General features: G+C 39.5%; 1 protein-coding gene across 1 annotated transcript in view; it reads left to right on the forward strand.

The window, feature by feature from the left end:
* The window catches only part of cybrd1 (cytochrome b reductase 1), a 15426-nt gene continuing 2646 nt past the window's right edge, over positions 1-12780 (forward strand). Inside the window, exons 1-3 of the mRNA XM_043693724.2 lie at positions 1-1029; positions 2289-2497; positions 12050-12204. Coding sequence (XP_043549659.1) covers positions 843-1029; positions 2289-2497; positions 12050-12204 — 551 coding nt within the window. The 5' untranslated portion in view covers positions 1-842. The remainder of the gene's footprint in view (positions 1030-2288; positions 2498-12049; positions 12205-12780) is intronic.

Raw genomic sequence — 12780 nt, forward strand, 5'->3', positions numbered from 1 at the left:
AAATATAATACACTGCACAATAAGTGCCTTTCATACAATAATTCACTTATAACGCTGGCAGTTGTCCTAAGACGGGAGTGATGTTTATTTTTCTCTCATTCCATCCCATCTTTTCTTGCCTTTAATTTGTTGATTCACATTGGGCTCTACTCCACGGCTTTCCGACCTCCGGAAAATTGTGCAACAATGAACTGCTTCAGTGGAACAGTTTAAAGGCATTTCTAAATCTCAAAAATCAGTAGTAAAATAAATACAGCTCACTTATATCCTTTCTCAGTTGATGCTAAAAATGCTGCAAAATGAAACAGTATAATTTATCAATCGCGTGGCTGGCAATAACCACAACATCAGCTTTTTTTCTCTGGCAGGATGCTCCTTGGCAGATTGCTCAGGCAGGAGGATTCCTTGAATAACAGCTACTGGTTCTTAGATTCCCAGCCACCGAGGGTCATGAAGAAAAACAGTCCAGCGAAGTTTCTGCAACAACTCGAGCATGCGCACTCCGGTATAAAGCTGGGTAAATTCTTTTGTTTGTTCAAAGTGGCGTCTTAGTTATAACACAAGGTATTCTGACAGAAAACAACGACAAAAGATAGCAACATCTCAGTGTAGCGTGGCTGTTTGCAATTCAGGCAAACTATTGTTTGATTTGAATGCCATCCAGAAGAGTGCCACGCCCTTCCCCAGACGCCCTGGCAATAACCGGAGGCTCCCGTTTACACTCCGTAACGGGACCCGGTCACTCCAGCAGCAATAACAACCGGAGTCTGTCTCCCACCCCCTCTGCAGCAACCGGACTCCCTCAGAGCCTTGCCGCTTTGGCAAGAAGCAGACTTTGAAAAATGGAGAACTTTCGACAGTTTGTTGGGTTTCTGGTGGGTGCAGCTTTCCTGGGCACCCTCTCGGTTGTGTTTGTTTTGATTTGGGTGTTCCACTGGAGAGAGGGATTAGCGTGGGACCATGGACTACGGGAATTTAACTGGCATCCGGTCCTTAGCACCGTTGGGTTTATCTTCATTAATGGATTCGGTGAGTGCACATTCCTGGTTACACGTTTTAAGGGTGAGACAGAATAAAGAAATGTGAATACTGGAACTTTGAAATGCAAACAGATTGCTGGAGGATCTCAGCAGCTCTGTGCAGAGAAAGTAGTTAATGTTTCAAGTTCAGAATTTCTCCAGCAATTTCGGACTCTGTTAAACACAAAGGATGCTGCATAAAGCTAAATAATATAAACTGACTGGCGGCAGATTGGACTTAATTCAAACGTCATACTAAAATCGTTTGGTAATTTTGCGTTCCTCAGGGAAAGATCGATGGATTAGATTGATAACTAAATCTGTAGATTTTTGGTCTCAGAAATTAAGCAACGTGGAAAGTGAGATGAAACCATGCTCACGTGGAATGGCAGAGCAATGGACTATTTCGTATATATTCTTTCTTTAGTTAACAAGGGAATCGAAAATTAAGGTACATGGCAGGAAACTGGAGTTGAGGATTATCACATCAGCCGTAATCTCGTGCAATGTCGGAGGGGACTGGATGAGTCGTATGGCGTATTTCTGCTCCTATGTCTTCAGGTTTTAAAAGTACCATATCCTATTGGCATATAAAGTATGATCCTTAGAAATTTGGGTGATGAATAAATATTGAGGAAAAACAACACCAAGCGGCAACAATATCAGTGATTAGTTATCACTCATTGATTCACCATAGTTTAAAAACTTGTAGTTCCATCTGTTTTGTGTCTCAGTTTTCCTTTTTCAGAAAAGTAATACTTGATGAGCATTTATCATTAGGCTATGTTGCAAAATTATAGTGTTGTACATAAATTATATAATTTTCTAAAAATGTAGATAGTCAATTTATTGCAGCTTAAAATTAACACTTTATGAAACAATTTGCACTTTTAACTGTGTGTGCATGGTAACTTTCTCCATCAGAATTAAGGTTTGAAATTATTGAATTAGGTCACTTTTGGACTGAATGGGGGAAAACAGACTACTATCCAAAGATTTACAGATTTCATACTTTGTGGTATTTATTCTCCAGCCAATATCATTTCAAGTAATTTTGCTTATCTACTGTAAAGATAATTTATCTACTGTTGATGGACCAAAGCCTTTTAGAACCTATCCTGATAACATCTTCAAGAAGAGTTGCATTCCTACATTCCTGCATTCTGAATACACACCAAGAAAGAATGGATTCTGCATGGTTTGTGACAGTGAAATTTAATGTTATTCTGAATTTACAGATTGAAATCAAATGTTTTCATTTCTTTTCAGGTCTCATCATTTACAGGTTGCCCTGGACATGGAACATCAGTAAGCCTCTGATGAAGTACATTCATGCTGGCTTGAATATTGTAATCTTTGTTCTAATGGTCATTTCACTCGTGGCAGTCTTCGACTTTCATAATGCTAAGAAGATCCCTAATATGTACAGTCTACACAGCTGGGTTGGATTGGCTGCTGTTATTATTCATGCTCTACAGGCAAGTGATTTTTCAGTTTAAATGCAATCTAAATTGAAAAGAAATGGCACAATTTGTAGTTTATCTTTTCAATAAAATGTGAAAATAAATTCAAGTTTATAACAGTACAGAAGGAGGCACATTAGCTTATTCTATGTGTCAAACTTCTCCTAAACCAACATTTACATATTCTAAATTACCTTAATTCTCCCCAGCTCCATGTCTTGCTGTTGCAAATCTTTTATTCAATTTTTGCTCTTCAACCATAGTTTCTGCTCATTGCAAATAGGCATATGCTCCATCAATCCACTGTAAATAAAATTCTTTCCTCATGCTTGCTGATAATTTTAAATTGATGTTGTCCTTGTTGTGAGCCCCTTATAAGAGGAGAATGTCAACCCCAACTGTGCCTGGCTTTGAATCAAGTAGGGCATTAAAATTCTGAATTCCAGCCCCAACCTATCCATTGCCAATTCTAACACCGGTATGGTGGGTCACGTTGCAAGTGTTCTGTCAAAAGGTGAGGTGGCGCTTAAAATTATTATTATCACATTGCATGCCTCATTTTTATGCAGTTTTGAACTTAACTGTGGACAGCTGGGATCCCTAAGACTTTGGAATTATATATCAGTTGTATAGGATCTAAGAACTACATACCACTGTCTCCTTCAATTGAACAAGCTACTCTGTCCCCCTGCACCCGACCCCCCACCCAAAGCCTTTCTGAACTGTCATAACCTCCACAGTGAGTTTTTGATCTCAACTCTACCACCACTGAAATGTTTAAATGAGCTTTCTACATTCCAAAGCCTCTGTAACTCCCCTCGCCACCCCACCTCCACCTCCCAAAACAAAAGTCCAGAATCGGACTGCTGTCCTCCTGACATTGAAGGCTCAGACTTACAGGCTTGCTGTTCTCCACTGCTACATTGGCCCCTTACTGAATGCCAAGCCTGTCAACCAGGCTGTCTCCTAAGCAAGAAACCTGTCAGTAATGTCCCATGTATATTGTGGAGTTCAAATCTTGATTGCTGTATGCATGAACCTTTCAAACGCTACTGGTCAAAAATATAAAATACTTCTCTAATTCCCACCATGGTCCTACATACCAAAATATGTTACAAAACCTCTGTTAAGAGATTTTGCAGTGGGAACAATTTGGCATCACAGAGAAAATCTAATGTTGCCAGAGGACAGGTCAGTGGTAATAAATGAATATTTGCAAATGTACTTAATACTATCAATATAAAGGAGATAAGCCTGAGAAATCTATTCTCAAAATAGATAGAGGCGCGGAAAAGGTTGACAATGCTCATTATACAGAAGTTAGAATGGGATGCATGCTAAGTTGCTGGCAGAAGTAGTGGTGAATATAGCAGAGATACTGACCAAGATGGATGAACTTAGTTATCATAGTGATCAGAAATAGAGGATTGATAAACATCATAATTTGTTTTTACTTGGAAAAGCATGAGTTAATACACTTCATACAATTCAGTTTTACAAATAAATTTAATAAATGATAGTTCACATTGATTTGTTCAAAGCAAATAGTGTCCAAAGTATTTAATTGGATTAGTCATAGAGATGTACAGTGCAGAAACAGACCTTTCACCCAACTCGTCCATGCTGACCAGATATCCTAAATTAATCTAGTCCCATTTGCCAGCATTTGGCCCAAATCCCTCTAAACCTTCTTTATTCATGTACTCATCCAGATGCCTTTTAGATGTTGTAATTGTACCAGCCTCCACCATTCCCTCTGGCAGCTCATTCCATACACACACCACTCTTTTGAGTGAAAAAGTTACCCCTTATGTCCCTTCTAAATCTTGCCCCTCTCACCCTAAATCTATGCGCTCTAGCTCTGGACTCCCCCCAACCCAGGGAAAATACTTTGTCTATTTACCCTATTCATACCCCTCATGATTTATAAACTTCTATAAGGTCACCCCTTAGTCTCTGTCGCGCCAGGGAAAATAGCCCCAGTCCATTCAACCTCTCCCTATAGCTCAAATCCTCCAACCCTGGCAACATCATTGAAAATCTTTTCTGAACTCTTTCAAGTTTCACAACATCCTTCCTAGTTGAGTTAGGACATTTTAATGTTGTGTAAAGGGGCAGTAACAGAATGGGTACATAACTAACTATAAGATAGGAAATGGAATGTAATGGTGAGTTGTTATTTTTCTCATGCCACATGTAATATAGATTCTAGTTTGATTTAATATATGCAATTAGACCTTATGGCCATAAGATGTTGGAGCAGAAGTAAATCATTTCAGTCCATTAAATCTACTGTCATTCAGTGAGATCATGGCTGATCTGATAATCCTTAACTGCATTCTTCTGCCTTTTCCCCACAAGCTTTGATCTCTTTACCAATTTAAAAAAAATCTTTCTTGAATATATTTAATGAGTCAGCCTCAAAAACTCTGAGATTAAGAATTCCACAGATTTACTAGCCCAAAGAGAAGAAATTCCTTCTCATTTTGGTCTTAAATGTGCAAACTGTTCATCTTGAGATTGTGTTCTGGCCCTTTCCAAAAGGCGGAAGAATCTTTCAACCTCTAACCTATCAAGTGCACTAGGAATCTTGTATGTTTCAAGTAGGTTGCCTCTCATTCTTATACTCCATATCGAGCATAGACCCAATCCAGTCGAGCTCTCCTCATAAGACAGTCCTTCCATACTTGGTGTCAGCCTAGTGAGCTAGTTTATCTTTCCTTAGATAAGGGCACCAAAGCTGTTTGCAGTATTCCAGCTATGGTCTGCTTGGGCTTTGAATAGTTTCAGTAAAATTCCCAACTTTTATACTCCCTTCCCTTTGAAGTAAAGGCGAACATTCCATTTGCATTCCTACTACCTGCTGCGTGCTGGCTTATTGTGACTCTCGTACAAGGACTCCCAAATCCCCCATTCCGTAGCTTTCTGGAATCTTTTCCATTTAAATAATATTCAGCTACGATACATTCTTTCTGCTAAAGTGCATAACCTTACATTTCCCCACAATGAATTAGATTTGCCAAGTTTTTGCTGTTTCATTTAACCCTGTCTTTATCCCTCTATAGCCTCTTTGTGTCATCCTTACACATTGCCTTCCCATTTATTATAGTATCTGCAAACTTGGCTATAGTACATTCACTTTCCTCATCCAAGTTGTTACTATATTATAAACATTTGTAGTCAGACTACTGATCTCAGCAGAGCTTGGAGTTGCAGGTTTCCATCCTGAAAATGTCCCCCTTATCCCAACTCTTTTATTAGTTAGCTGGTCCTGTATTCTCCATGCTAATATATTGTCTCTAGCTGTATGGGCACTTATTCTAAGTAACCTAATGTGTGTTACTTTATTTGAAGAAAACTTCTGAAAATTCAAATGTACAGCAAACTTTGTTTTAACTGGCAGTCTTTATAAACTGGCATTAATTATTTACTTCAAATACTGGGAATTTACTATATTATTGTGATCTCTGCCATGTCCATGTACTTGGTTGAGGGTCCGAATGACAAGCTTTCTGCCAGTAAGTTTTATTTCAGGCAAAGTTGCATTATTAAAGTAATTTATGCTGTATATAAAGTATATCAGTGATGTATCCGCTGCATTATGTTTCCATTACTTAGAATGTATTTTTACATTTGATTAGATGGGCCTCTTGATCAACCTGAATACTTGATCAATTGATATCCCCCTGGTCCCAGAGGTGCCGGTTAATAAAATGTTACATCCACAGCTTTGCCTTTATCTAACTTGTTACCTCCTTGAAGAACTCTAATATGTTTGTCAGGCATGATTTCCCCCTTGTAAAGCCATGAGGACTCGGCTTGACCATATTATATATTCCTAAATGTTTAACTACTACATCCTTTATATAGACATTTTCCCAATAGCAAATGTCCAGCTAACTGACCACTGGTTACCTGTTTTTGGCTCTTGCTCCTTTTTAAAATAAATATGTTGCAGTAGCAGTTTTCCAATCTTATGAGTCTTTTCCAGAATCTAAAGATTCCTGGAAGTTTACTACCACTTCAATCACTCTACCTCTGAAGCTACTTCCTTTAGTAGCCTCGAAAGCATTCCATTAAATACGTTAGGATTAAATGTCATTGAATAACAGGACAGTCTTAAAGGGAAGACTGACCTACTCCTTTTCCTGTACCCCTTAATACAGATGTTCAGAATAATAAAGGGTTTTGAAGCCAGAGTAAATTGAAGAATTTAATGAGTGCTTTGTATCAGTGTTCACAGGGAGAAGGACATGGATGATGATAAGATTAGGGAGAAGTATGATGATATTCTGGGGCATGTCAACATTAAAAATGAGTAAGTTTTAGATGTTTTGAAAAAAACATCAAGATAGGTAAATCCCCAAGCCTGATGGGATTGGGACCATAATCCCTTCAGTGTGGAAGTAGGCCATTCAGCCTGTTGAGTCCACACCGATCCTCTTACCATTCTACCCAGACTCTCCACCTTGCCTTTGTCTATACTCCTGCATTTCCCATGGCTAATCCCCCTCACCTGCAAATTCCTGGACATTCTGGGTGATTTAGCATGGCAAATCCATCTCATGTACACATCTTTAATCTGTGGGAGGACACTGGAGGACAACCACGCACACACAGGGAGAATATGCAAACTCCACACACAGTCGATCATGGCTGGAGTTGAACCTGGATCCCTAGCACTATGGGGCAGCAGTGCTGACCACTGAGTCACTGTGCTGCACAATCCTGGGTCTGTTCCAGGATATGGAGATAAGCAAGGGAGGAGATTGATGGGACCTTGAAAGAGATCTTTGCTCCTCTAAAGCCACAAAAGGAGTCCCAAAAGAGTGGAGAATAGCCAATGTTATTCCTTGAAGAAAGGCAATAAGGATAATCCAGAAAATTATAGGCTGGTGGTCTCTAAATCAACAGTAGAGAAATTATAGGAGAGAATTAGGGACTGAATCTATTCACATTTGGAAACAAATGGACTTATGGGTAGTAAGCATGGCTTTTGCAGGGGTAGTCTTGTCTCAAATTTGACTGAGTTTTTGAGGAAATGACAAAGATGCTTGAGGGTAGATCTGTTGTCTACATTGACTTCACTAAAGCATTTAACAGGGTCCCACATGATAGGCTAGTCTAGAAGATTACATCACTATAATCCATGGTGAATTGGTTAATTAGCTTCAAAATTGACTTGGTCGTAAAAGATGGTAGTTGTGGAGGGGTGTGTAAAAAAAAAAATAATAAAAAAAAATAATTTGCATGAAAATGTAGATCATCCAATTAGTCAATTTGCAGACGACATGAAAATTGGTGGAGTTGTGGATGATAAGCAAGATTGTCAAAGGATAAGTCAAATGGAAAGTCGAGTGGAGAAATGGCAGATGAAGTTTAATTTGAACAAGTGTGAGGTGATATGTTTTGAGAGGTCAAATGCAAGAGGAAAGTATACATGAATATCAGAACCCTTAAGAGCATTGATATATGGAGGGATCTAAGGGTGCACGTCCCCAGCTCCCCGAAAGTGGCAATGCAAGTGCATAAAAGTGGTAAAGAAGGCCTACGGCATGGTTGCCTTTGTCAATAGAGGCACTGAGTACAAAGGTTGACATGTTGTAAGTTTGCTCGCTGAGCTGGCAGGTTTGTTTTCAGACATTTTGTCACCATGCTTAATAGCATCATCAGAAAGCCTCTAGTGAAGCACTGGTGTTCTGTCCAGCTTTTGTTTGAGTCTTGGTTTCTTAAGGTGCGTGATATCATTTCTAGTTCATTTTCTTGAGGTTGGTAAATGGGACTCAAATGGATGTGTTTATTGATGTAGTTCTGGTTTGAATGCCAGGCCTCTAGGATTTCATGTGCGTGTTTCTGTTTAGCCTGTCCTAGGATGGATGTGTTGCCCCAGTCAAAGTGGTGTTCTTTTTTGTAAGTAAGGATACTAGCGATTAGTGGGCCATGTCTTTTGGTGGCTAGTTGGTGTTCATGTATCCTGGTAGTTAATTTTCTGCCTGTCTGTCCTACATAGTGTTTGTTACTATCCTTGCAGGATATTTTGTAAATGACATTTGTTTTGCTGGTTGTTGGTATAGGGTCCTTTCGGTTCATCAGTAGCTGTTTGTGTATTAGGAGGTTTGTGGGCTACCAAGATGCCAAGGGTTTGGAGTAGTCTGGTAGTCATCTCGGAGGTGTCTTTGTATGGTAGTGTGGCTACAACTTCTGTTGTGTCTACTTGTTTGGGTTTGTTGTTAAGAATCGGGGGACTGTGTTTATCGGGTACCCAATCTTCTTGAATACGCTGTACAGGTATTTTTCTTCTGCTACTCGTATTTTCTGGGTGCTGCAGTGTGTTGTGGCCTGCATGTTTAAATAATGTCCTGATGCAGCTCCGTTTGTGGGTGTTGGCATGATTGCACCTGTAGTTAATTATCTGGTCTGTGTGTTGCTTTCCTGTAGACACTGGTCTGAAGTTCTCCATTAACTGTTGTTCCACTGTGACATCTAGGAAGGGGAGTATGTTGTTGTTCTCCTCCTCATTTGTGAAATTTATGCCAGTAAGGATGTTGTTGGTGATGTAGGTTTCCTCTAATTTGTTACATTTTGTGATGACAAAGGTGTCATCCACAGAGAAGACCCAAAGTTTGAGTTGGATTATGGGAAGGCTGTTCATTCGAGCATCTGCATTATTGCTTCTGCTAAGAAGCCTGATATTGGTGATCCCATGGGTGTTCCGTTGATTTGTTTGTAGGTCTTGTCATTGAAGGTGAAGTGGGTTATGAAGCACAGGTCTACTAGTTTGAGGATGCTCTCCTTGCTGATAAAGTTGGTGCTCCCTTGTGTTTATGCTCTTGGTTCCTCTGGTAGTGCAGTCAGTGTATCTTTGGCCAGGCTGATGTTAATTGATCTGAAAGTCAAAGGACACCTTTATTTCATCATCTTCTATCTTGGTGTCTTTGTTCAGGAATTCTTGAGTGGATGAGTCTTCTGCTAGGTATTTCCATTTTCAGTGGAGTTCCTTTGCTGGTCTGTATGTCTGTGTGCCAGGGAGTGAGACTGTGTGGAGTTGGCACCTGTTGGCAGATGTTGGTATCTACAAGCAGTGAGTTCGCCTTTTAAATGTCGTGTATTCTGTTTAGGATGACGGTTATGCGCCTTTGTCTACAGGTAGGATTATAATTTTTGTTTTTGAGTTCTTCTAGGGTTTTCTTTCCTGTGTGTTGAGGGTGTTCACTTCCTTCTTCCTGCTTAGTGTCTGTTTAATGGTCTGCTGGGTTTCTTCTGTGAGTCTGTTGTCTTTCATGGTTGATTCTGCTAAGAAGTCCTTTCTGTTTGCGTCATATACCTTACATACAGATGAATAAGGCCACCACTTCGACTGGGACAACCATCCATCCTAGGGCAGGTTAAACAGAGACATGCACGTACAATCCTAGAGGTCTAGCATTCAAACTGGAACTCCATCATAAACACATCGATTTGGACTCCGTTTACCAACTCTGAGAAAATGATATCACCCACTTTATGAAACCAAGACACACAAATCGAAAGCGGGACTGAACACCAATGCTTCACCAGAGGCTCCCTGATTATGTTAACTAAAATGGTGACGAAACGTCTGGAAACAAACCTGCCAGCCTAGTGAGCAAACTTACAACCGGAATCTCAACCTGAGCTATAAATCTAAAAAATTGGCAAATTGTGTTGTAGGTGTATAAAACTTTAGTTAGGCCACATCTGGTGCATTGTTTGCAGTTTTGGTTGCCACACTATAGGAAGGATGTGGAGGCTTTGGAGAGAGTGCAATGTTGCCTGGATTGGAGTGCATTAGCTGTAATGAGAAGTTGGACAAACTTGGATTGTTTTTGCTAGAGTATTGAAGGCTGAGTGGTGATCTGTCTGAAGCATTTAAAATTAAGAAACATTTCAAGGCGGCACGGTGGCTCAGTGGTTAGCACGACAGCCTCACAGCGCCAGGGACCCAAGTTCGATTCCAAACTCAGGAGACTGTATGTGTGGACTTTGCACTTTCTCTGCGTGGTGTTCCTCCGGGTGCTCCAGTTTCCTCCTACAATCCAAAGATGTGCAGACAAAGAGCTTTGACAAAGGGTCAGTTAGACTCGAAACGTCAGCTTTTTTTCTCTCCTTACAGATGCTGCTAGACCTGCTGAGATTTTGCAGCATTTCCTCTTTTTTGGTTTCAGATTCCAGCATCCGCAGTAATTTTGCTTTTAAAGTAATACAACAGCGACATTTAGACAGACACGTGAATAGGCAGGAAGAGGGGGATATGGACCATGTACAGGCAGATAGGATTAGTTTAAAATGGCATTGTGTTGGGCTGTAGGGCCTATTGCTGTGCTATACTGCTGTATGTTTTAATTGTTGACATGCCACCTCAGGAAAATGGCAAAACTTTCAAGGAGCAGGAATCTGCTGACCTCTGTCTGATTTTAGCATTTACCCTATTGCCACTGCAATTCCACTGGTGCCTTTTGTTGCCTGCCAAGTGACCACCCAAACTGAAGCAGTCTGGTCTAAAGCTTTAATTCCTGGAAGTCCTTTTGCACTCTACTCCAATGAACTTCCCACCCACAATCTCTCTCCTCTCCAGCACTAGACTACTATCTTTAAAATTAAATTGATACAACTGTTATCTCAACTCTCCGCTTCACAACTTGTTCAGTTTCTCCCCTAAAGTTAGTGAAATACTTGCTTTCATGAAATCTAGTGTCCCTGATTATCATCCTTAGAATCAATCGTATATTCAGCTCTTTCCTCTTGTTCTCAAAACTTTTCTTCTCATCTAATGTTCTTTCTGCCCTTCCAAAACTCTGGTTTGCAAACTATTCCAATTAAAACATTCTTCAGATATTGCTATTAATTCAAAGCCTATGTCCAACCTGCCCTTTTTTTTCAAATACCCAAATTAATTCATATCTTGTAAAATTACTTCAATCTACCTTTGTAACCCACTTGTGGCATCAACTTGGCTGCAGTTCATCATGCTGTCTTTTCTTATCCTTTGTCTCTAACAATCAGTTGACCCATCCATCAGCCTTTCTTCTAGGTTAATTCTGAAATGCCACCGTTACCTGATTTAATTTCCCCGTTAGAAAGCAGCCTTTATATCTCCTTAGTATTTGCGCATGTGATACTTGCACCCATTGATTTTTCACGCTTTCTTAGTTATTTTTGAGTTCAAGATTTTTAGTTTTTACTCAGAAACTTGCAATACCCAACCACAACTACTTCTCTGCCACCACTGTTGACCAGATGTATTTCTGTCCACAGTGTTCTTTTTAATTCAGATTATTGCCTATTCTCACTGCATTTAATCAGAGGTCATTTAATGAATTTAATGTGTCATTTAAAATTATATCAAATACTGGATTTTGTAAAAACATCAAATGGACAGCCAATAAGTATTCTTCCATTAGATAAGAATTCTAAATCATTCAAACTATCCTGGTTTATTTCTCCATGTGGTTGTATTCCTCCAGAAAGCTTCCTCCAATTATTTCATGAGGAATTGCTGATTGTGAAAATGTTGTAATATAACAATGAAAAGTTATTTCTGTCTTACAGATAGTATTAGGATTATGCATTTTCCTGATGCCCTTCACTCCTATGTTTATCAAGACTTTTTACATGTCAATCCATATTTTTACTGGTCTTCTCGTCTTTGGAATGTCGATTACTGCAGCTGAAATGGGAATAACTGAAAAACTTATTTTCTCTCTGTGAGTATAAAATTAATGAACTAGACAAAGGTATATTAATTCTATGTATATAAATTATAGAAATTCCTTCACAATAGGTGAGAGACATAAGATTTAAAAGGGACTTGAGGGGAAACTTTTTCACACAGAGCAAGTGTTTAGAGGCGTGCACAGTTATAATATTTCAAAGACATTTGGACATTGATTAGGAATGCTTTAGAGGGATATGGGCCAAATACAGGCAAGTAGAACTGGTTTAATTTGGGAAACCTGGATGGCATGGATGAGTTAGACCAAAGGGTCTGTTTTCATGCTATGATTGTGACTGTATGACCTGTATACTCTTGAATGTTATGACATTTCAAGCGCTCATCCAAGTACCCGAGGTTTCCCATCTAAAGTATACTGCCAGGCAGTGCACTCCAGATTCCCACCATCATATGAAGATAAAAAAAAACTTTCAAATTGCTTGTCTTTTGTCTTAAAATTATGTCCCCTTGTTATTACCCCCTTAACTAGGAAGACAGTTGTTTCCTATTCATCCTGTCCAAACCCCTCATAATATTATACTCAATCATGTTGTCCTTCTTAACTTGG

The sequence above is a fragment of the Chiloscyllium plagiosum genome, unplaced genomic scaffold (assembly GCF_037043375.1).
Source record: "Chiloscyllium plagiosum isolate Xiang-an unplaced genomic scaffold, Cpla_swu_hap1 HiC_scaffold_7, whole genome shotgun sequence".
Lineage (NCBI taxonomy): Eukaryota > Metazoa > Chordata > Chondrichthyes > Orectolobiformes > Hemiscylliidae > Chiloscyllium > Chiloscyllium plagiosum.